At 41.4% G+C, this 22,980-nt stretch overlaps 2 protein-coding genes across 3 annotated transcripts; one reads left to right on the top strand and one right to left on the bottom strand.

Moving 5' to 3' along the window:
- Positions 1–11,933: 11,933 nt before the first annotated feature.
- On the top strand, positions 11,934–17,122 carry LOC311032294 (aldo-keto reductase family 1 member B1-like). Its single transcript, XM_084038967.1, has 10 exons — positions 11,934–12,256; positions 12,878–13,045; positions 13,168–13,284; positions 13,399–13,476; positions 13,616–13,738; positions 14,857–14,963; positions 15,342–15,423; positions 15,598–15,681; positions 15,767–15,849; positions 15,940–17,122. The coding sequence occupies exons 1-10, from the start codon at positions 12,191–12,193 to the stop codon at positions 15,980–15,982; spliced, it is 951 nt and encodes a 316-aa protein (XP_083895093.1). The 5' UTR covers positions 11,934–12,190; the 3' UTR covers positions 15,983–17,122.
- A 215-nt stretch (positions 17,123–17,337) lies between these two features.
- On the bottom strand, positions 17,338–19,900 carry LOC311031993 (aldo-keto reductase family 1 member B1-like). 2 transcript variants are annotated; one of them, XM_084038597.1, is made up of 10 exons: positions 19,658–19,900; positions 19,263–19,430; positions 19,055–19,171; positions 18,755–18,832; positions 18,528–18,662; positions 18,342–18,448; positions 18,180–18,261; positions 17,980–18,063; positions 17,695–17,774; positions 17,338–17,574 (listed from the first exon to the last, which is right to left on the bottom strand). In XM_084038597.1, exons 1-10 carry the CDS (start codon positions 19,721–19,723, stop codon positions 17,532–17,534), a joined length of 960 nt encoding a protein of 319 aa, XP_083894723.1. In that variant the 5' UTR covers positions 19,724–19,900; the 3' UTR covers positions 17,338–17,531. The 2 variants fall into 2 exon arrangements, with proteins under 2 accessions (XP_083894723.1, XP_083894724.1); XM_084038598.1 differs by having other exon boundaries at positions 18,528–18,650; positions 19,658–19,895.
- Between the last annotated feature and the right edge of the window lie 3,080 nt (positions 19,901–22,980).

The raw sequence follows: 22,980 nt of genomic DNA, 5'->3' as shown, positions 1-22,980 counted from the left end.
CTAAATTACAATATTTGAGTGCAAATTAGCTGTCACTGCCACTGGAGTACTAATGGAAAATACATGCAAACCAGGAGGCTCATACATTTGCTACAATGCAGAACTGATTGAACACAAAGAGAGTGTGTGTGATTATAATCTCGGAGTCTAGATTTTTCCCTCTCTCCCCTTTATGTGGGAGGTTAATTGGCAAGGCTGTCCAAGCATGGTGCAAACTGAATTTAATTGCCTTTATTCTGACGCCAACATTGCAGAATACCTTTGCCGGGCAGCTTTAAGGCACCGGGGTAGAATGTGTGGATGACGTGGGCATGAGAGAACAGGTTTTTTTTTGTGAATGTGGAGAATGGGTTTTGTCCACCTAGCATGCATTCCACCACATATGCTCATTTGGAACAAGTGGTTTGCTTGTGCGGGTTTGGCCCGAGTCTTTGTCTGCGGTCTGTGAGCTTCTCTGTTAGCCCGTGAGCAAGGCATCTTTCTTAAATAACAATTAAGTGGCGTAACACACGAAGAGTGTTTTATGGATATGGGAATACCACTCAACTAGGCTTTTGTCACCCAGTCGCTGCTGCTCCGATGCCAACCCATCATTTGTGTATTGAGGTCAAATGGCTCAGGGTCAGAGAGGAAATGGGATTATATTTGAATTTATTTGAATTTGCCAACCCATACAGAACTGAACAAAACGGTTATTTTATTCAACGCGTCGTTTCAGGAATTTATCCTGTGATAGCTGGAGCTGAAAGTGGAGTTTGGCTATTGCTGAATATATTTTAAGTTGTAATTTTAATGCCGGTTTCCCAAATTCAAATAAAGTGTTCTCATTTTCCAAAGACGTAGAACATCTCAGCATACGAGACTCCAATAGGAATAAGACATCCATCTTATTGCTTGATTAATACCCTGTAAAAACATTTCCCAATCTGGGATTTAAGATCCGTGTTATCTGTTTAATGAACAGTGAACACAGGTTATGATAATAACTATAGATTTCATCACCTCTCGTGTAAAACGCTGCACTTTCTCTCGAGCTAACAAATGACATTCTGATATGAACGATGAAATGCAGAGCTGGCATTGAACCTGTGTTCATGATCTCACATCATACACACAGTGTGAGTGAAGGTACTAGAAATGAGGAATGTTAAGCCACTGTTGGCAGCGTCGGACGAGGCAGCTGCCTTCCGACTGTCCTTCGGCGAGTAAAAATGGCTTTGCCACCTTTGCGGCTCGATGGCTGTCTCGGCAAGCTGGATCTCATTTGTGGAAATCAAAATTGTGTCGGTAATCCCTCAATTTAACCCATTGCTGCGGAGCCAAGTCAGGATTCAGGATCACAGTCTTCACCTGGTTTCGTGTAAATCCTGAGTCTCAGGTGTCCTCTCTGTCACCTTAATTACCTCACCTAACACGGCTCATTGTTGACTCGACGCTATAATCAGTGTGACTGTGATGTCCTGCACTCATGATACCTCGTCCTTATGATTTGTTCAACAAGCGTTACCCCTTCATGAGCCCGCTTGACTCCCTTTTAATCCAGCTGAGAGCCGACAGTAGAACTAAAGGCCTCCTGCTGCTCTGAAGATGGGACGGATACAAAAGCCTTGGAGTCGTTGGGGAAACAACAAGAAACACGCCTATTTACATCAGGCAGGTCTGCCTCACAGTCATCTGACCTGTTCATTTGACTATAATTCCATTTAGATGCGTGACATATTACAGTAAAAACCAACATAAATTGCGTCAGTAAGACGTTGGGCCTCCGTGTGTCTCCATTTAACGAGTACACTATTGGTTAATGACCAATTAATCATTTAATCTATTAGATATATAGTCGGCCGATATTAACCAACGGTGGAGAAGACACGGAATACACTCGTTTGAAGAAATGAAGATAAATGATGTGTTTGCTGACTGCCAGGAAGTGGCTCACACACTGAATTAATGAGCGCCCCCCTCTGTTACGGCTCTCCACAGATGAATATGATGACACCTTCCTGGGCTCTCTGCGGAGGTGTTAAGTGCTGCTTTACCGACTGTGTAGCCAGTTGTGTCAGTTTGACTCCCGCAACAGAATACTGTGAAAATCCCACCGAGTTGCCCCCTAGTGGCAGAACTAGCTAGTAGCTGCTCCATCGCTGTGGGCTGGATATCTGCTAACAGCATCCAAACCTGTCCTCTAATTTTGTGTCCAATGATTTGCTTTAATACACATTTTTGTCTGGCTATTTGTGGAACAATTACAATTTGCTTAAACAGCAACTTCTTGCATTGGAGTTCTGCTTCAATTAATATCAACAAAATCTGATTATTGTGATGGAAAGAAATAAAAAAGCATCTAATTCTTGTCCAATGATATTCAAAGGGAATCCCTTCTATGTGACTCTCTGTTGGACTGTCCATCCATGATGCACACGTCCACAAATCCTCACCCACCCACGTGGAGACAGGAAGTTTAGAGTATCATCGCTGAGGAGCCGAGGAGTGCCTTTGTCAGACATGAGAATACACACACACACACACACTGACATCTGCCTCATTAAAACCTTTCCCATAGATGTATTTTGTACAGCTCTCTGCTCATCATCACCTCCAATCCACCCAACCTTTGCCTCCCTTTGAGCTCCACTATTTATTTTCATCAAGGTCTCTCTCTCTCTCTCTCTCCCTCTCGTCTACAGTGGGCTTTGTTGCTGGGCTGTCATGTATGGAAGCACCTATTTATTTGCTTTTTTTAACCGCTAATTCTCCCCTATTGTCCCTCGCGGCGTCCCGTCGCGTCGGGAACAAGGCCACCTCGAGAGTTTTGTTCCCTGCACTCAAGACATGAGTCAGCGAGCCAAGATAATGATGAAGAGCTCAGACAGGAGATCCAGCCTCTATCACTGATCACACCGGCACACACACACACACACGGTCATTATTACAGAGTGTATTTGGTGTGAGGTGCTGAGGTCACCGTTTAGGTTTAGCTGTTCCTCGGCCATTTGTTCTGATTCCAGTCACCTAAATGCAGCCTTGAACTTGTTAGAGAAGTCGCACAAAATGTGTTTGGATAGAAATAAAACTAGTTAATAGTATGTCACTTAAGTTTAATGCGTTATTTTAGCACCATAAAAGAGTTATACGATGGAGAGGTGCAGTGAAATTGACCTACGTCTGTCATCACTGTATATGGGATTACACGATTTACATTAACTCCAGTGCATATTCATGCCCTTCAAATGCAAGCTTACCCTCGCTGCACGCATAACTGCATTAACCTTGCTATTTTGAGTTACTGAATGAATGAATTAACGGAATTAAAACTCTGAATTAACGTAACCTCTCGTTCCATCCGAGTGTGCTCGTCTGGTAATGATATTAAAGCATCTAATCTCATATATTAGATGATCTTTGAGGGCCCAAACTGAATTTTGACCGGGACTACCAACCGCTTGTGAGTCACTGTAAGCGTGACTGGGAAGAATTCCTTTACTACTTAACTAGTAGAGAGTCCAAAAATGTTATGTAACGCCTGCATGTGGATACATTCGAATATGTTATCTTAATAAGATTTATATACTTTGTTTTTAATATCTAATAGAATCTCTTATGTCCCATGTTAATTATTTGCATTTCATAGGCTACTTTATTACTATTATTATGCTTTCATATGACATTTACAATATTTTATCTATTCTGTACTGACAATGAAATATATGTGGTCTTATTTCTCACCCCAAGTAGGGAGCAAGCTTGCTGTTTTACATGTAATCTGACCTGTATGACACAAATCTGCATGATCATGCATATACCTCTCACCTGTCATGTGACCGCACTGACTGCTAAAATTGAGATTGTGCTTATTGTATACAATGTAATTAACCGAACACAGGCAGCGTGTCCATGCGGTACGTATGTGTGTCTACTTAACCAGTCAATCAGATCCATTTTGGGACTTCAAAGCGTGTGTTCAGGAAGAGGCTGCAGACCGTGGATGAACATTCACTTTCGCTTTTCAGCGGTCAAGTGTGTGTGTGTGGCACCACTGAGGGGGGGGGGGGTTACCACCGTCTACCTTTTGAAGTCAGCCCTCGGAGCAGACAATGTTTACGTTCTTCCAGCACATTACTTCCTCCAGCCCTCCTCCTTCCACACAACTCTCCTTCTGCTCAAATGGCTAAATATATTGATACAACTATTATTATTATTATCAAAATTCAAGGAGATTAGTTTAAAGGGGGAGTTAAAACAATCATGGACTCACATGAATAAGTTCACAAACTTCTTTGGAAATGTAAATTCAATCCAAGCTGTCATTTTCAGTTTGACCACAAGATGGTGCTGTATGCATCTGTTCAGTGGCACAAAAAAGGAATTGTTCATATCGATATTTCCCTCTTGAAACCTCAACTTAAAAAAAAAAAGTCCACATTTGAGAAGACGTGCGTGTCATGAACTGTCTGTTTCTATATGACATGACAGACGAGCCATGACTCAGACAAGAGCCGCCTCTCCGATTGCAACAACCCGTGTGCATAAAACCTCAAGTCAGACCAACGCTGCACACATCCATGACTCTCCATGCGACACGATGTTTGCACCCCGTCCTCTGGACATTCAGCTGTGTGGCTTTGCACACATGTATCTCCGCCGTTGCACACTGCACAGCTACACACGGACACACATGGGTTAATCTTCAAAAAATCAGTTTGAAGATCCTTTAAAGTCCTTCATCCCGAAATGAATCAGATCCAAAACTTTAATCCTTTTTTTTTGATTTTCATGATTATTTGCGACAGACATTTTAATCAAGATAATTTTTGTGACAAGAACCGCGTTGTCATCTTGGTTATGACTCATCGTCCCATGAGGCCTTTACACACGTCCACCCTCTTTGCCATATGGTCATTCTTGGTTTTCCCCCTCCCCAGCCCTGCACACGCAACGCGCTAAAAAAAGCATTCCCATGATGCAAGATTAGAGAAGTTCACAGGGTTTTTCTTTCCTTATATTGTAAACAATATCAGGTGACTAAAAAAATGAGGAAGTGCCCCATGAGGAACTTTCAAGATTTTCCCGCTGTGTCATTCTGATGTCTCAAAAGATGCACTCAGACAAACATGCAACATAACCGCGCTAGGACCAGATGTCAACGTGACACCAGGACCTTTATAAAGTCTGTTGTTTTTTAACTATTTACTTAAGTACTGTAATTAAGTCCAGTTTTGAGTTACTTGTACTTTATATTGTACATTTTACTCCATTACATTTATTTAATATTTATATAGTTACTTTTATTAATATTTTCAGATTAATAGTACAGAGAAAATCCAAGAATACATTATGTGTAAGCCAAGCTGCAACATGTTGACGTAAACATGAATGCATTCCTAATTATAATTCAGTGATCTAGTGTTAATTATGCATTATACATGACTGAAAGTATATTTCAGTTACTACTTTTCTCTCTTGTCATTATGCGACATTGATTTCTAACACTAACTGGAAAAAAATAACGTCGGCAAAGAATAATACTGCGGTTACTATAATTAAAAATATTGATTTCCGATATCTGAGAATGTAGAGTAACTAAATGATCGTTATCGTCATTTTGTTCTAACTATAAGCAGTTCAGGTTGCGATAGTAACGATAAGTGTAGTCTAATATGGATTTACATTGAACTTTAATTGGCAAAGATTTGAGAATGAGAAGTTATATTGAAACATATTTTCATACCACTGGTTACACCTATTTTTTTTTATAATTTTAAAATATGCCGGTCTTTCTCTACACAAATTACATACATTCTTAAATTTAGTAGTGTATCTTCATGTCTATGAACTGGAAAGATTATATACAATAACGCCATCCACTATCGGACTTCCTGTTAAACAGGATGTTCTTGTGGAGAAGTGGAGGTGATGGGTTCTTTCCCTCTAAATATATTTACAACCCACACATTTAGTCACATTACAGCACACCTCATGTTGAAGGACAATAGACAAAGAATGGAATTAATGTTACCTTTAACTAGGATGGAAGACAGGTCCCCTTGGTGTATTGTGTGTCTGCTTTTCTACGTCCAACTGATCCAAATGAACGTGCTTATCGGTCTTCCTCCTGTTGATATTTCATCATTCCTAGAAGCATGGACGGATAGTGAAAGGGCCCCAGATTTAAACCAAATTGTGTTTCCTCTTTTCTAGCAGCGGGGAGCGGGGTGCAAAGGGAAGCTTTTGCGTCAACTGCCCCACATCGCAGACCGAAATAATCGCAGATTCTGTCAAGTCATCGTGTTACATAAGCACCCTCATAAATGAATTTACAAAACCTTAAAGACAGTTCCCCAAAAAAAATAAGTCTTACGATACCGTCTGATTGATATAACTTTGTTTCCCCTGAGGTTTTTTCTGGAATTTCTCAACCAAATCGTGGTACTTACCTGGTAAATTACAGGAGGTACTTCAGCTGATAATGCAGCTCGCTCACTCCAATATTGTTGTCAAGGTCGATACGGAGAGAAAAAAAAAAACCGCTTGACTTTCAAGTGTAGACTGAAGGCTGTTAATTTCCTATTCTTGAGACAGTTTGTCCATAACTGATCAGCGGCGCTCGGCTCGTAAGAACAAAACACACAAGTGTTTTTTGGTCAGCTTCGTGGAACGGTGTCATTTCATTCCAGAGGAAAAGGGCTCCGATATTGCATTCACGGTCACACTGTAATCTGCATAATGACAATGATGAACAGCCCATCGGGGGAAGATTTGAGAGAAAAAAGCCTCCAAATTCCCCTTCAGATGCATGTTGATTGTGTTTATTCACGGCAGTTAGGTTGATGAGGGAGCAATATGGAGGAGGCTGGATGGACACTTGTTACGCGTTACCTTTAAAATAGCAGACATCTCTTGACGGAGAACAAACAGCGCCGGCAGACTGAAATCAAGGCGTCTGTGAAAGCTCTCAGGAATGCAAATTCAAAAGCACTTCATTACTTGCTTTTTCCCTGCAATCTTGTGTCTGAGAGACTGAAACTAAGTGGTTAATCAAGCCAAAAACCCAGCCGTGTCTGAGGGGCCAGAGAGGAGACACCTCTGCTCACGGACCAGGCTGTGTGTTTCGCAGTAGGTGTGAAAGTGCACAATAGTGTGGTTTGGATACCAGATCAGAAAGGTCTTGATAGCTGAAAAATTCCCACACGGTATTTTTAGGAAATGATCACTATGACTCATTTGTGGACCATACAAATATTTTTATTTGGAGCAGTAAAGTTCAAACACACAGCTACATAAAAACATAACAAACCCTGATGTTAAGTTACAGAGTGGTGAGAAATGGAAAAAAAATCATTAATCAAATAGATTTAGTAGATTCTCTCTGTGTATCTGACACTTACTTACTTTATTTTTACTTTTGTTTTTAGTTTAGAAAAGCAGTTAAAAAGTTGTTAGGATTTTTTTCCCCCATTGGTGACCATGTAGACACAAGGAATCATATCTCATGTGATGAGGAACAATCACGACAGGCAGGCAGACAGCCAGACATGCAGACAGACAGACAGACATGCAGACAGACGGACAGACATGCAGACAGACAGACAGACATGCAGACATGCAGACAGACTGACACTTTATTGATCCCGAGGGAAATTCAGGCTTTATAATCTGTCCCACATTGCAATTTCCATGTAGAGGACCCTGTTCGCTTCCAAGATAACCAAAACAGAGTGATTCATAGTTTCAGATGCTGATCTCTTGAATTCCTACACGCTGGTCCTTTTTAAACATGGGGCTAGATGAAAAGTTTTAACACAACTAATATCTGGGGGGGGGGACATGAATGTCTGGACCACATTTCAAGGCAATCCATCCGGATTCATCCTGAGCATGATGTCTGTACAACATGTCAAAGCCACATGGCTTGTCTTAAAACGTACCGTGACTTTACACAACATCAGAGGCAAGGTTGAGTCGTGTCCCATATTACATAGTGCACTGCCAACATTCTCCAAATATATACAAGGTCAATAGAGAAAAGTGACCTTAAATGGACTCTCTTCTTGTTATACATGCCAGCGTTCAGGAGCACTGTGCCAGCAGAATGGAGACAGTAGACGTACTGTATTTGTTGTCCGTGTTTATCATTTCCACATCGTCCTCATCAGAAAAAATAAATGTTCCCGATATCTTAAGTTCTCTGCGTTCATGTGAGGACACTCTGTCACATGCAAATCCAGACAACAGACAAACCAAGACTATCAGGAAAACGTGACAAATATAAATCTGTTCTCTGCCTTGCAACTGTAGAAATACTGCACTGCAGGACAGGAGGGCCATCCAAAGTGTCAAAAGCACGAAGGAAATTAGCAAAAAAACTCCAAACACGCTGATGGCTTGAGTTGGTATAGAGTCTCTTTCACACATACATTCCGTAGCATTAACTGAACTATTCTGGTCGAGGCAGCAGCTTCTCTGCTTCACATAGCCAAGGCCTTTAAGTGATTTCCACGCTACGTGATTGCTCACACGCCAACACCAGCGGCATTAAAGTCCTCTGTCGGGAATAAGTAGCGTTTTTGTGCCAGTGAGTGCTAGTGTTGTGCATGCTTGTAGCGATGCTTCTCCTCGCCATCTACGACGAATGTTGGCGGTAATGTTGCATTGTCCAGATCTGACTGATTTTGACTCACAGCCCTGTGCAATAAAGTGTCTTTCATGTATTGTTGCCTAGTATTGTTAAGGCAATTTTGAACACACGTCCAGTGTTTTATGTGGGAACAAATTAGTTCACTTTTTTTTTTAGATTTTTTTATTAATTTTCTGATAGTTTTAGATATAAATATAATCAATTAAGGGCTGCAACTAACCATTATTTTAATGCTTGAGTATAACAGGTGACAGAAATAGAGAAAAATATGCTGAGCACAAATTGAAATTTTCAAATATTTCCATTTTTGTTCAACCAACAGACCAAAATGTTACATTTATTGTCACAGAAGACAGATACAATCAGCTAACATCCATATCTTGTCATAGGTGCAAAAAAAGTATGTCGACTATTCAATTAACTGACTAATTGTCTCAATGTTAGACTGTCTTATCTAATCCACTTATTCAAGGGCTTATTGTACATTTTAAATAATGACTTTCCATGATGTCTACAGGGCTCAGGATCAGCCTCAATGATCCAAAAAAACCCATCTAATGCACTTGACAAATTAGCATGATTTACTCATGACGTCGGGATTTCTCTCGCTGATCTTCTTGTCCGCTCGGCGGAATGTGCGGAATGCGAGTGTGTGAGGGAACTCGGCGGGAGCTGACACTCGACATTAGATTCACGGGTGGAGATTATGACCCGGGGCGCTCCGGGCCGACACAGAGAAAAAGAAAGACGGCAAAGCCAAGGCCAACGGGAGAGAGACAGGAGGCAGGGAGAATGGAGCGGAGAGGCCATGAAATGAAATGAGGTGTTTGATCTCCCCAGGACAGGTCAGGTCTTACCGGCGGAGTGTCTAATCTTATGAAGAGCCTATGAAAGAATGGGCACCTGCAGCTGCATTCATTATGGCCGCACATGATGGAAAAGCAGAGTTGCTCATTGTGATCTATATATTTACTCGCCATGCCACCGTCCTTTCCCCTATCCATTTCGTTAGCGGATGAATATTTCCCCTTTTTCCCTTTAAAATCCTTTTGAGCAACTGTGACTCAAAGTCTACCCTCTTTGCCCAAAAGTTTCCTTGAGAGGCACTTGATTTCCACTCTGTGCCTCTGTTGTATCTTCAAATGCCTGTTTTCCTTTATTCTAATCGAAAGCGCGCCGTACAGTGGAAAGGTATCCGCGCATGAAAAACTTTCCCCCCTCTTTTAGATGGCAATTGTATGTGCCTGAGTCTTTGTCTGGTTTACCTGTGGTCCTTTGATCATGACAGCATGTGACGCTGTTTGATTCCTGGGGTACTTTGACAGTTTGCAGGCTGGCAAAAGGCCCTCCGGTGTCTGAAGTTAGATCAGAGGAGATGGGGGCCTGAAAAGCAGGCGTCCAGCTGGGAGAAGATCAGAAGAGACACAAACTTTAGCGAGAGCCATTGTGCGGTACACAGCGGCTGCTGGCTCCCATAACTTTTCCCTTTTGTATGTTTTTTCGTATTGCTCTCTTCTCCCTCTCTTATCTTCTGCTCAGAGGGCTGAATGGCTCGGTTAAAGGTCCGTCAGGTTTTATCTGATTCTGACGCGAAAAAGACAACTTGTATTTATTCCCTGCTCCCAGGTGTCTCTTGGGGTTTGAGGCTGGTTTGTGTCTGTGTGTACATTCAAAATCTCATTTAACTAGCCGTCTGCCATAAAGACTTTGTGAAAATAATAGTAATTAAAAAAGAATATTATCTCCTACATTACATGCTGGACAATGAACATACCCGAGGCTTTTTTTTCTGAGAGCATTTCTTTTGGATTAAATTAAATATTGAATGTGTGCATGAGGTTTTTGACAGCCTTAAGTGAAATGAACAGTACTGATCAATCATTTAAGTCACTGTAATTACTGGCCATATTAGCTAATGTATAAAATAATGTGATTATTTTTACTTTGGAGCCTCAGTTGGGGGATTTCAGGAGACGGTCTCATAGTGGTAAGTGTGGTAAGGGTGCCCTCTAGTGGTTCAATGATGGACCCAACACAAACTTGTTAAAACATGCAAAAGGCATGGTGTTATTTTGCCAAGTGGATCTCCGGTGTTATAACCAGTAGTATGGGAACTATGCTGGGTCCTTGGACATTTTAGGGGTCCCCAATCAAATTAATGCGGTGTACAAGACATAAAGAAAAGCTCACAAAAATAGCCAAATGGACATACTGCATTAAACACGTTGGTTATATAAGCTAGAGACACACTGGACATATATCCTTATTGATATTCAAAGACATTTTCCCAGCCCTAACATGCATTTGTTCTGCCATGCCGAGCTTTACGGCACAGTGTTGCAGGGACGAACACGACCTAGAGAGACCAGTGTGAGTGAACAACGACCCCCAGATACGTAGGCTCGGCAGCAGATCACCATGCAGTACAGCAGATAATCAATTACACCTGTGTTCAAACTGCCGTGACGTGTCAGAATGGCTGCTGTGAAAAGGGCTTACTGTGCATTTTATGAGAAAAAGTTGACATTTCTAACATAGCTAATGAAATAAACCAAGGTGTGTTTTTCAGATATGGAGGGAAGTCAGGTTTGACCTCAGAGGACAATGAGCAGTCGTGGTCCTCCTGGTCCAGGGGTCAAATTTGACATTGCTAGATTTCAAGGAAATTAATTTGGGTCATGGTTTAAAATTTCCAAAAAAATTAAGCAATCAGTTGAGATTTGCAATTGGACACAAATGTTTTGTTTGTAGATATTTACAAGAAATGAACTTATAGGGAAAACATCATTGTATAATATAGGCCTAGCATCATACAGAATATAGCAATATAACATATTACTTATTTTATTTACTACATTGGTCTTTGTTATAAACAGGAAACCCCTCATTGATTAGCTGAGAAATGTTTGCATCATTAGCCATTTAGTTTTATACACGACCACGTTGGTAAGTTGTTAACTTTATAACAAAGGATGCTGCTGCATGACAGGCTCCGCCATTGGTTTAACGTGGTACACACTTCCTGTCTCCTAAGTGGGCGTGGCCGTGACGTGTTTGCCTCGAGCCGGCTCCGGTTGATAACAAAACAAAAAGTGTCAACATTCCCACTTTTTTTGAAAGCAGCATACCTGACGCCTTGTAGGCTGTATCCAGGAAGTGACGGAGGGGAACTAAGTGCGAACCAAACGCGTTATAAGCTTAATTCAACCGTGTGGAAGATTTAAAAGCCTAAAACGTGGACATCACCGTCGGTTGTGATCTGTCTATCACAATGTAGCCACGCCCCCTAACCCGGCTTTATCGTCATTTTACTCTAAATGCGACCGTGCTCAAAGTAACGTCATGCTGGGTTGAATAAAATTGGAAATTTGGGATTTATATTTTCCGAGGCAGTAGATTAAATTAGAGCCAGGGTCAGTTGGCCATTGTCGGACCCCCCTCCGCCAGCCATTCGAACCGGAGATTGCTCCGCGTGGTTGTGCTGCGGTCAGCATTTGCTTTCTCCCTACTCGACTGTTACAAACCGCATTGAGGTTCTGCTGGACCGCTGGAGAAAAAATGGCAGCAACAGTGAAACTGAACACCGGTGCAGATATGCCCATAGTCGGACTGGGGACGTGGAAGGTACGTTTATTTTTATACAACGTTACTACGTTTTTCCTGCCGAGCGTCAGTTTATTGTCTTGTTTTAGCTAGCTGAACGTGCAGACGGAGGTCAACGAGTTGTTGAAACTACCGTCCACTTATCACCTGTTGATATATCTGTGTAAACGCGCCAGTAATTGCGTGTTATCTTACGATTAACTGCGGCTGTATATTTTAATTTCAGCTTGTAAAACCGTGCCTGACGTAGCGTTACACCGTGACTCATGCACACCGGCCGCAAGTTTTCAGGAAACATGACCGCCGTGTGCAAATTTGGGTTACGCTCTCCAGTCTGAGAGCTAAACCGTATCCATGTCATGCTTTACTTTCATCCTGTGTCATCTGCACAAGTCGCAATTACCCGCACTCCAGTGGTGTTACAGACTCCCAGTAGAAACCCTTGTAACACTTTCTTTAGGATAGCCCAGAAAACACATCCATGTATTATGAATATTCCAAAATTAGAAGTGGAGTTGGTCTGGGATGTCTCCTAAAGAGTATGAATGGATGAAATACAGAGGACAGACAAGCACAGTAATAAAGTGTAATCTAAGTAATCTTACTATAGTCCAAATAAGTAACCATCCCTGTGTTTTACAGTCACCAACTGGCAAGGTCACAGAGGCGGTTAAAGCAGCCATCTCGGCAGGTTACAGGCTCATCGATGGAGCTTACATCTACAAGAACGAGGCCGAGGTGGGAGAGGGCGTGCAGGCCATGATCAAGGATGGCGTGGTCAAGCGAGAGGATCTTTTCATTGTTAGCAAGGTAAGCATGCATGACGTGGATATGATTATTTATTCCATTAAATGGAGTGGAAGTGATGTTGCATGTGCATTTATGTAAACCGTGTGTTGATACTGGATTTCTGCATGCTTTCCATTTCATAGCTGTGGTGCACTTTCCATGAGAAGTCTCTGGTGAGGCAAGCCTGCGAGAAGACTCTCAGTGATCTCAAACTGGACTACCTAGACCTCTATCTCGTGCACTGGCCCATGGGTTTCAAGGTAGGCACAGACATTTCCTGTGAGAAGTGTGGGAAAATATGCGTATGCGGGGGTGTGGCGAGCCTTCAAATTGTCATAGTAATTTGGGCTATTAATCCCTCTGTCGTGTTTCAGGCTGGTGGTGACGATTTTCCTCTGGATAGCTCAGGGGAGACGATCAGCGATGGCACCCTCTTCCTGGAGACATGGGAGGTGAGTTAAACAGACAGACCACGTGCTTGTATCAGACATGAGATTCAGTGTGTCCTGTGTTATGATTTAAAAAGAAATAAGAGGCACGGTTTTAAACGTAAGCTCATCTACTGATGGTTTTTATTGTCGATTTTCTCAGGGGATGGAAGAGCTGCTGGATGCTGGTTTGGTCAAAGCTATCGGTGTCTCTAACTTCAACAAGGAGCAGATTGAAGCCATTCTCACCAAGCCAGGCCTCAAATACAAGCCCGCCAACAACCAGGTACTGTAAGACATCTGTATAACACAGTTTATTTGATAAATGGAGGAACCAGCTGCTGTTTGTACTTAAAATGCAGCCATTTGAGATATTTCATGTTTTAGTCGAGACTGCTCTATTAAGTTTAATCATAAAGATAGTTGGCAATTAATTTGTCTTCCAATACTTGGATGTTTTATGAAACACCTTTGTGGAGGCAGAAAGTCAGCCTATCGCGTGGTCTCTGATGCTCGCATTATGAATTCCAGAAAATGACGCCACGCCTTGAGTAAATATTTGTAATAGTCTGAGGCGGAGGTGAATGACACGGCAGAAAAAATCAGACAAAGCATGATTACAAAACGGACACAAAGAAGGCTGATTGGCTGAAAATGGGATAAGGTTGTAAAGAGACTGGGGTTGTAAATATAAACATTTCAAATGTGTCCCAATTGGTGTGTATGTGATGACATCAGCTGACAAGAAGTGCTTTACAAAAAAAAAAAAAAAAATGGCAATGACAGCGCATATTAATGCAGTGGCAGGTAGCTTCATTTGTTGTCTTTTTGTGTTTATTACTGGAGCATTTATGACAGAGATGCACATCAACATTAGAGAAGGAAGCACTGGGATTGGATTGAGTGCAGAGGATCTTGAGATGATCTTTGCCGTCCATTCGTCCCCACTGAGCAGCAAGAAAACAGATTCATGACCAGATCACTGTTCTAAAAGGGCAACGGGGCCATAATGGCATCATCTGTCACCTCTTATCACGTCTCAGAAATAAATGTCTTGTTAAAAGGTAGTGGGCCACAGCAGGATCCCTTCAGGCTGGAGCTATTAGCTGAGGTGACCTTATATTTTTGCTGTTTTTCAGAGGCGTCCTTCACCATTAATGTCTGGTCTTGTTGTTTATTCAATCACAGCCCCATTCCACAGAACAATAGACTCTCATATTGAATCAGAGCAAATTCATCCTTTTAGAATTACATCAACTAAGTACAGCAGGCAGTTCGATGTCAACCATGCATGTATGAAGCTCAAAAGCCGGACAGTTACGAATGCAAAGTACAAAGCTGGTTTATACGTTACTCTATGGTTTCTGCAAGACGTCTGAAGAGGTGTTGTCTGTCCGACTATAGGTGGAGTGCCACCCGTACCTGAACCAGGAGAAGCTGATCAACTACTGCCACTCTCAGGGCATCTCGGTGACGGCCTACAGCCCCCTGGGCTCCCCCGACAGACCCTGGTCAGTTGTGTCGAAATAACACGAGACAGGACTCCTAAGTGGGTCATATTTGTTTGAATGCTGAATCAGTGTGATGTTGGTCATATATCCCTTTGGTTGGTTTCAACTTGTGACTGCTGTTCCTCATTCGTGCTTGTGTGTGGCACATTTTGTCCTGATTTAGACGTGAAGTAATAATCGCTTTGTTGTGTTTTTAGAGAGGTGGCATTTTGTCTCATCAAAGCAAATTCAAAGGTGTCGATTGTTTGACCTTTTTCCACAGCTACCCACCTCTAGCAGCCATTTTCTGAATATTTCTATTATTTAGTCTTTTGATTGTCAGCAAATAATGCATTGTGTGCATGTTCTTCAATACCGGATGATGTGTTTAAATTGCAGGGCTAAGCCTGAAGACCCCTCACTGCTGGAAGATGCAAACATTAAAGCCATTGCTGAGAAGCACAAGAAGACACCTGCTCAGGTACAGCACTAACCTAACATATCTGTAGTTAGTTATTGTGCACACACAACAATTATTCCTCTTTTCTCTTGGAGAACATTTACCACAATGACCATGCACATGGCCCCTGACTGTTAACACTTTTAGAGTTGTGCCCTCTCATCACGTTCACATGCTGATACCCTTCACTGCTAGGTCCTGATCCGCTTTCACATCCAGAGGAATGTGATCGTGATCCCCAAGTCGATCACACCCCAGCGCATTCAGGAGAATTTCCAGGTAATTGGCCGAGAAATTGTTCAGATGTTTGCGCGGATTAGGCCTCAATGAGCTTCACTGAGACTGTTGTTTTAAATCTTTGCAGGTGTTGGACTTTGAACTAGCTGAGGAGGAAATGAAGACTATACTAGGGTTTAACAGGAACTGGAGAGTTTGCCCCATGCAATGGTGAGATCATATATTTTTGTGTTCTTTTCATTTTTGCAATATCATTGAGAAGGTAATCATTTAACTTTTAATGTTTTTCTCTCTCTACAGGAGCAAATTGCACAAGGATTATCCATTCAACGCTGAATTCTGAATAAAAAATGCAGATTTTCCGCAGGTTTACAGTGGGGGCAACCGTTTGTGCTGCTACCGTCCAGGCTGCTCGCTATCCTATATTTTGGAGCAGCTTGCAAAATTAGTGTGGCCTTACGTCAGATTATAATTTCATGTTACACTTCTCAGGAGAAACATTGACTTCTTGAGTTTTTTCCTCCTTGAAAAGCCAGTTTTACGCACACTCCAAAGCGCTCCTCATACCCAATTAGCACCGTTATTGGATATTTGTGTTTTCCTTACATGGTCATTTCTGTTCTGTCAGCCTGAAGCCACAAGTTTGTTAGCTTGCTTGATTTTTGTACTTGCTTTCTCGTACGCAAACGTGTTAGTCTATAGTGAATTCTACAGTTTCACTTTGTCATCACTGTGGCATTATTTGACTTAATTTGTGCCATTTTTAGTACAGATTGAGTATTTTTAAAGTGTGCAATGGCTAATTATTTTAGTGGAGTAGTAGCACATGTGTGTGGCAAAAAAAATTGTATTCCCATCAAAAGATCAAATCTGTATTTAAGCCTAAACACATTTTTCATAGCAGTAATGTGATTACATTTAAAAGCACTCCTCATGCAACTAAACTTGTTTTCCCTTCATATCACCAGCACATTTGCATATGAATCCAACTACAACATTGAAAGCACTTTTATCATTGAAAAGCAGAACATATTGCATCAACTTGTCTCAAGATGGCAGAGAACTTCCCACTATCACTTGTGAGTCATATATGGCACCTTAACATCATGTGTAACGACCCTGTTGTGAAATAGTCGCTCTCACTTCCCGTGGGAGCTTTTTTTTTTTTTTTTATCGAGCATCAAAATAAATTCATGTGGGTGAAAATAAAAAAAGTTTGTGCAAGATCCCTACACATCAGTGATGAGACTGCTGAGGCAAATTAAAGGTTGTACCTCTTAATAACCACTGGGGGGCAGAAAAGCCCAATAGTGAGACTGAGGGAATGAGCTGCTGAAGCCTTCAAAAAGCTGCCTACATGACAGTACTACTACACACATGTAGCCGCAATTAAATGTATTATGCAATGATATGTTTTATATCTGTCGTTAGTTTACCTTTTATTTATCATACATGTAAGTATTTCAAGTGTGACCGCTGTAATAACATGATATATTAACCCAGATAACAGAAGTTAACCAAAAATGTTTAAGTGATCCACACTACAGGCAAAAGCAAGTGTGATTATATAGCAAATGTCTGGTTCGTGCAATGTGTATCATGTTTTGCTGGACCTCTAACCTTTGCATTCTTACTTTGTCACAACAAGCAGCACCTTGTCAGGTTAAACCACTGTATCCGAACAAAACAGGATGCATAAAAGATACTTTTATTGTTCACAACCAACACGTTAAATACATTCATCAAATTATTTCTGTAGCGGGCATCATACAAATACGGTTCAGGTGAAGCTTGGCAACATTATGATCCAGGCTCGGTCCCATTAGCAGGGTGGTAGTTTGATAGTGCAGCTTGTTGATTTTGCATAAAAAGCTCGATCGTTGTCCGATAAGCTAGTATTCTGCATTCAAGGGGAAGTCTTTGTGTGTTTCGGCCCTGTAGAGAAAAGAGGAGGAACACGCATTGCTTGAGATAATGATCATGGGTCCAGTCCATGTTCCATAGTTGACATGACTTCAATTTGATGTGCTTATGTCGGTTATTGTTGTTGCTCACCATTCTAGAGCAAACGCTCTCTTCTCTTTGTAGCCCAGCATGGCGTTCATGTCGTCTTCACTCAACTCAAAGTCACACAACTAAAAGAGAAAGAACAGTCAAGCAAAAACAATGGATAAAGCACACGATACTCATTTTTGACAAAAGCCAGAACCTATATTCCAACAAAATATATAGAATCCATGCCGTAGTAAACATATTTTTCCTGAATCTACATCTGAAAGTGATCCTATAAATACAGTAGATGTGTAGACTAAAACAAAAGAAGTTATTATGTTAGTATACCTGGATATTTTCCATGATCCGATGGGGCGTTACTGACTTGGCAATGACGATCACGTTCCTCTGGGTGTGGAACTTGATGAGAATCTGATGGGGAAACCGGCATTATTTAGGCATCCTCCTGAACATCTTTGCATTACTACCATGTTGGTGAATCGCCACATAATGCTGTTTAAATCCACATGACTGGCGGTTTTTCTCACCTGCGCTGGAGTCTTGTTGTACTTGTTAGCAATAGCCTTGATCTTGGGTTCATCCAGCAGACAGGGATCATCAGATGAAGCCCTTTTGGTGCATAAGAACAGAATATTATAAGTGACATGTTTCTGATGGGTCTGTGTATGATAGGTGGCGCTGCCTCTCACCAGGGTCTGTCGGGCGAGCCCAGGGGGCTGTAGGCTGTCACCGAGATGCCCTTTGAGTGGCAGTAGGCGATCAGCTTCTCCTGGGGCAGGTATGGGTGGCACTCGATCTGGTGGAACACCCTTAATGCTTTAGCTTTAATTCCCTTCCTCCTATGATGTTGTGGAGTGACTTGCCTCGGTTTGTACCTGGTTGGTGACGGGCTTGTACTTGAGTCCCGGCTTGTTGAGTACGGCTTCAACCTGGTCCTTGTTGAAGTTGGAGATGCCGATGGCCTTGACCAACCCGGCATCCACCAGCTTTTCCATGGCCTTTGAAACGCATTGCACACCGGCGTTAGTAATGGATCTTGCAACCAAACCAGTTTGAGTTAACCTGCCAGTCTTTGCTTTACATAATAAGTCAATCAAATTACCTCCCAAGTGTCTAAGAAGTTGCTCCCATCAGAAAGGAGCTGTTTATTCTCATCGATTGGAAAAAGCTCATCTCCTGGCTGCGGAGGCAAAAAATGAGATGTTGAAGTCAAAACATGAAGTTTACTTCTGATACTTATTAGCTCGTGACTGTGAGGAGTAATCTTTGAAAGCTTTATCGTAGGCAACTGGACTTGCTTTTGGTTTGTTTGAAGACGTTTCACCTCTCACCCATGAGACCAGTGCAGTTGCAGACTATAAAGCCTTCAAAAATACAAAGAAACATTAAGAAAGGACCTAACCTTGGCTCCCATAGGGAAATGCATGAGGTAAAGGTCCAGGTAGTCCAGTTTCAGGTCACTGAGCATCTTCTCACAGGCTCCCCTCACCAGAGATGGAAGGTGGAAGGTGCACCACAACTATGAAAAACAATACATTTACTGTCAGTAGTGTTTTTGTGAACAACGTGAATGTAAAATGGGATTGAGGGGGGAAAAATGGCTGTCATACCTTACTGACAATGAATAGATCCTCCCTCTTTACCACTCCGTTGTCAACCATGGCACGGATTCCAGCCCCGACTTCTTCTTCATTCTGGTACACGTAGGCGCCGTCGATGTGCCTGTAACCAGTACTTATTGCCACCTTAACAGCCTCAGTGACCTTTCCTGGGTCGGCCTATCGAGATTGTGCAATACACAAACAAGGAAATTGCAGATAAAGATACACTGGGTAAATGTCAGTGGCAGCTGTGGCGTGGATTGTCATTTGTGTGGGTAAATGTGTAGAAAATAATAAATGCACGCAGAGAGCATGTTGTCATTGCTGGTAACAGTAGAACATCCAAATGTGTTCAGGCAGAACATAAATCGTATCTGTTGAAAGTATGAAATGTCCAGTCTTACCCTCCATGTTCCGAGACCCACAATAGGCATCTTTGCTCCATTGTGAAGTGTAACTGAAGGTATCATGTTGGATCTTCTGTTGCCGTTCTTGCAGGATCAGTCAACAAGCAGCCGTCGGTGCAAGCAGACTCATACTACCCTGCACCCAGAGAGAGAGAGACCGCCTCTTGTATAGAGTCAGAGGGAGGCGAGGAGAGAGGGGGTGGAGTTAATGAGCAGAAAAAGAGAGGAGAATAAATATGCACACATGATTTGATTGTAAGGCTTCAACAATATGGCATGAAATCTGTGCATTGGCTGCAAGGAAATTGGTCATTTCGTTCATCCTAAGCAATATTCTGGAGAGTGGGAAACCACGTCTTAATCAATAAGACAGTGAATCGTTTTTTGTCAATTGTTGCCAATTATTTAGTTAATAACAGTCAGAACACGTCACACTTCATTTAAATTTCATTTAAATAACATTCTTCATCTTAAAAATGAAAAGTTTGATTAATTTGCCATAAAACACACCATTCTTTACACTCTGTGGCTTTGGTAGATGTTGATTATTTACTGAAGTAAAAGCATTCTAAATGTAACTTCAGTAAAAGTGAAAACGTATTTACGAGGCAGAATCGTCCACGTATTAATCATATGATTCTATTATAATTATTGATGCATGTGTTTCGCATTTGCGGCTGAAATGAATGTAGTGTAAAAAGTAAAGTAAGTAAAAAGTATGATATTTATCCCTGAAATTCTCTTTGACATCTCCTTCAAGAGAGAACAATTATCATTAAGAGTTTAAGCATAGACTGCGAAGCGATTCTCCTTTGCCTCAACTGGGATGACCCGCCTTTACAGCTGATGCAACTTTGACAACTTCTCATAGGAGATATGCTGTAATCTCTCCTGAACAGACCCACTGTACAGCCATGAACCTAAATAAACCCCATCAATGCCAAGAAACAAACTGTAAACACGGCAGCAACAAAGACTAACTTAGTCATAGCAGTATTTGAGCCCAGGACACCATGAAAAACTCATCTCTCAGTGCTTGTGTGAATACATTTGGTTTTCTGGAGGGTCTAATTACCCACATTCGGATTAGTGCACTTAACAATAAGGACCTAATGACTCTAGTGTTTGTTCCGAGAAGTCGATTCACCTGAAATAAAGAATTATCCGCCACGTTACAGACGTCTCTTTCCCAATTAAACTCTATGGGGGCCCCCGTGGCATCAGGTGACGGAGCCGGAAATTACAATTCCACTGCTTGTTCACTATGTAAAATTTGCTTCACCTCCTGGGGGCTTGTGATTCAAAGATGTAGTGAACTGAAATACAAGAAATGATGATTAAAAGCTTCACACATAGTCTTCTTGATTTGGTTTTTATGTTTTGAGTTTGACTCGACTGGACAGGAACTTCTTTTTCATGGACTTTCAGTAATTTTTCAAATCTCTGATGCTTTGCCAGAGGACAAGTAGAGGTCAGGGCTTTTATAATAAGACAGTCATTCTGTTGATGCCAGTCAGATCATTGGTATATTTTTCCTTTCCAGCAGTTTCTTACACACACACACACACACACACACACACACATATATTACGTCTGCTAAATGACAATAACAACACATTTTTTTGGATATGGCTGATTTATAATGATTGACTTATTAGGAATAGAAATAAACTGATGTAAATTCAGCACAGTTCTTTCAGCCTGACAGTTTTTAAGATCAAATCTTAATTCAAATCACTCCAAATAACTACCGACTGACATGAGACGATATTAACTTGGCCATTTCTTCCGGAGCCTCTCAATCTGTGGATGGGGGACGGTGGATTCCAGTTACTGTGAAATGGTCACTTCCTCCGGGGCAGATTTCAAGAACAATATCATTGAACCTCCTGTGACGGCAGCCACATGACAGGCGGGTAATGTAAAAGTAATGCTCTGAAAACAAGCTGCTGAGTTTAATAGATTGTGATTGAGGACAGGAAAATCCATATGTGATATTGAAGAGGTGTTTATTCCCTGACACCTTACGCCAAACTTTGAACAGGTTTCTATTCTTGTCCATGTTTGTGTGTGTGGGATCTCGAAGACCTGGATCCCGACCCAACAAAACTGGTACAATCAGGCATGTTGTGTCCAAGTTACACACAAAGATCCTGTTGAGTCATTGCATTAATCGACAGAAAATTGAAAAGTTCAGCAGACAAGGCAGATTAAACCATGAAGCAGGCGTGATCATTAGATAAAGTAAGTAAAGTCTTGTGTTGCCGTCTACAAAAACTACTGAGCATGCATTAATCATGGGTGGGTTTGTTAGAATGCTTGGCTTGTAGAGCCATAACAATACTATGCTTTATACATGGAATCATATGCTTTGGGGATAGCAAGGCAAGCGCAAACGTGAGAAAACTCACTCACCAAATGGACCAAAAACAAATCTGAATCTTTCAAACGCAATGGAGCACTCTTCCTATAATTAAATAATGGGGCCTTAATAATATTTTAATTATTATTAATTATTTTATGCCTTGTTAAAGAGATATGGGAATATCCAAGAAAAATAAAGGTAAAAAGGTTTGTTTGGGGGTCACATCTCATGGACATTCAGCTGATTGCTTTTTAAGGCAAAAAGTTTCTTCAACTTTGTCATGTGCCTTCCGCGACGGGTGGTGCTCCAAAAAAGCAATGCTATGCATGGTGTAATTGATAGAATTGTGGTATTTACAATTTAATATTGATATGGATGGCAAAAAACAGTGAACAAAGAGGGGCACGACTACTATTGCTTTGTGGGTGAAATCAATCCAGCTTTAAGAAATATGCACGTCTTTATACAAATCAAATAAAAATGATAAAAAGTAGCTTTTTACCTTATTGGTATTACTTTTTTTGCCTAATATAACTCATCTAGATGCTTAATGTCTTAGAATTTCGTGATCTTAAATGTCTTTGCTTTGCTGTTGCAGATGATTTTCTCCACCCTGCCTTCCTGTATGAGAGGATGCTCTCTGCTGGAGTATACCTCGAACAGCTGGTTATGCTAGTAAGGAACACTTGTGACCTGTGGATTCAATCACTTCTGCAAAAGAATATCAAACACTTACTCACTGCCTGCCATTTAGAATATTTAATAGGCTGAAAAGCTTAATCAAATTTAATTCATAGAAACCATGGTAACCAAACGCCAGATGCATCCAGTGAAAATACATTTATATTGAGATTAATGTGAGCAGAAACAAGTCGTTAATGAATAAAAACGATCACTTACTTGAACACATTTCTTCCACTTTTCGTCCCAAAAACAAAACAAACATTTGCTCTTG

Source organism: Eutrigla gurnardus (genome assembly GCF_963514095.1).
Source record: "Eutrigla gurnardus genome assembly, chromosome: 21".
In the NCBI taxonomy this organism is placed as follows: Eukaryota; Metazoa; Chordata; class Actinopteri; order Perciformes; family Triglidae; genus Eutrigla; species Eutrigla gurnardus.
Note: the sequence above shows the minus strand (reverse complement) of the source record. Positions and strands in the feature narration are given on the sequence as shown.

Bases quoted from the DNA above. Each gene is read 5' to 3' on its own strand.
- LOC311032294 (XM_084038967.1), top strand. From the start codon at position 12,191: ATGGCAGCAACAGTGAAACTGAACACCGGTGCAGATATGCCCATAGTC. The intron at 13,285-13,398 runs GTAGGCACAGAC...GTCGTGTTTCAG, and splicing joins ACTGGCCCATGGGTTTCAAG to GCTGGTGGTGACGATTTTCC. The intron at 15,424-15,597 runs GTACAGCACTAA...CTTCACTGCTAG, and splicing joins ACAAGAAGACACCTGCTCAG to GTCCTGATCCGCTTTCACAT.
- LOC311031993 (XM_084038597.1), bottom strand. From the start codon at position 19,723: ATGATACCTTCAGTTACACTTCACAATGGAGCAAAGATGCCTATTGTG. The intron at 18,663-18,754 runs GTAATTTGATTG...GCCGGTGTGCAA, and splicing joins ACTTCTTAGACACTTGGGAG to TGCGTTTCAAAGGCCATGGA. The intron at 18,262-18,341 runs GTGAGAGGCAGC...ATGCACCAAAAG, and splicing joins GGCTCGCCCGACAGACCCTG to GGCTTCATCTGATGATCCCT.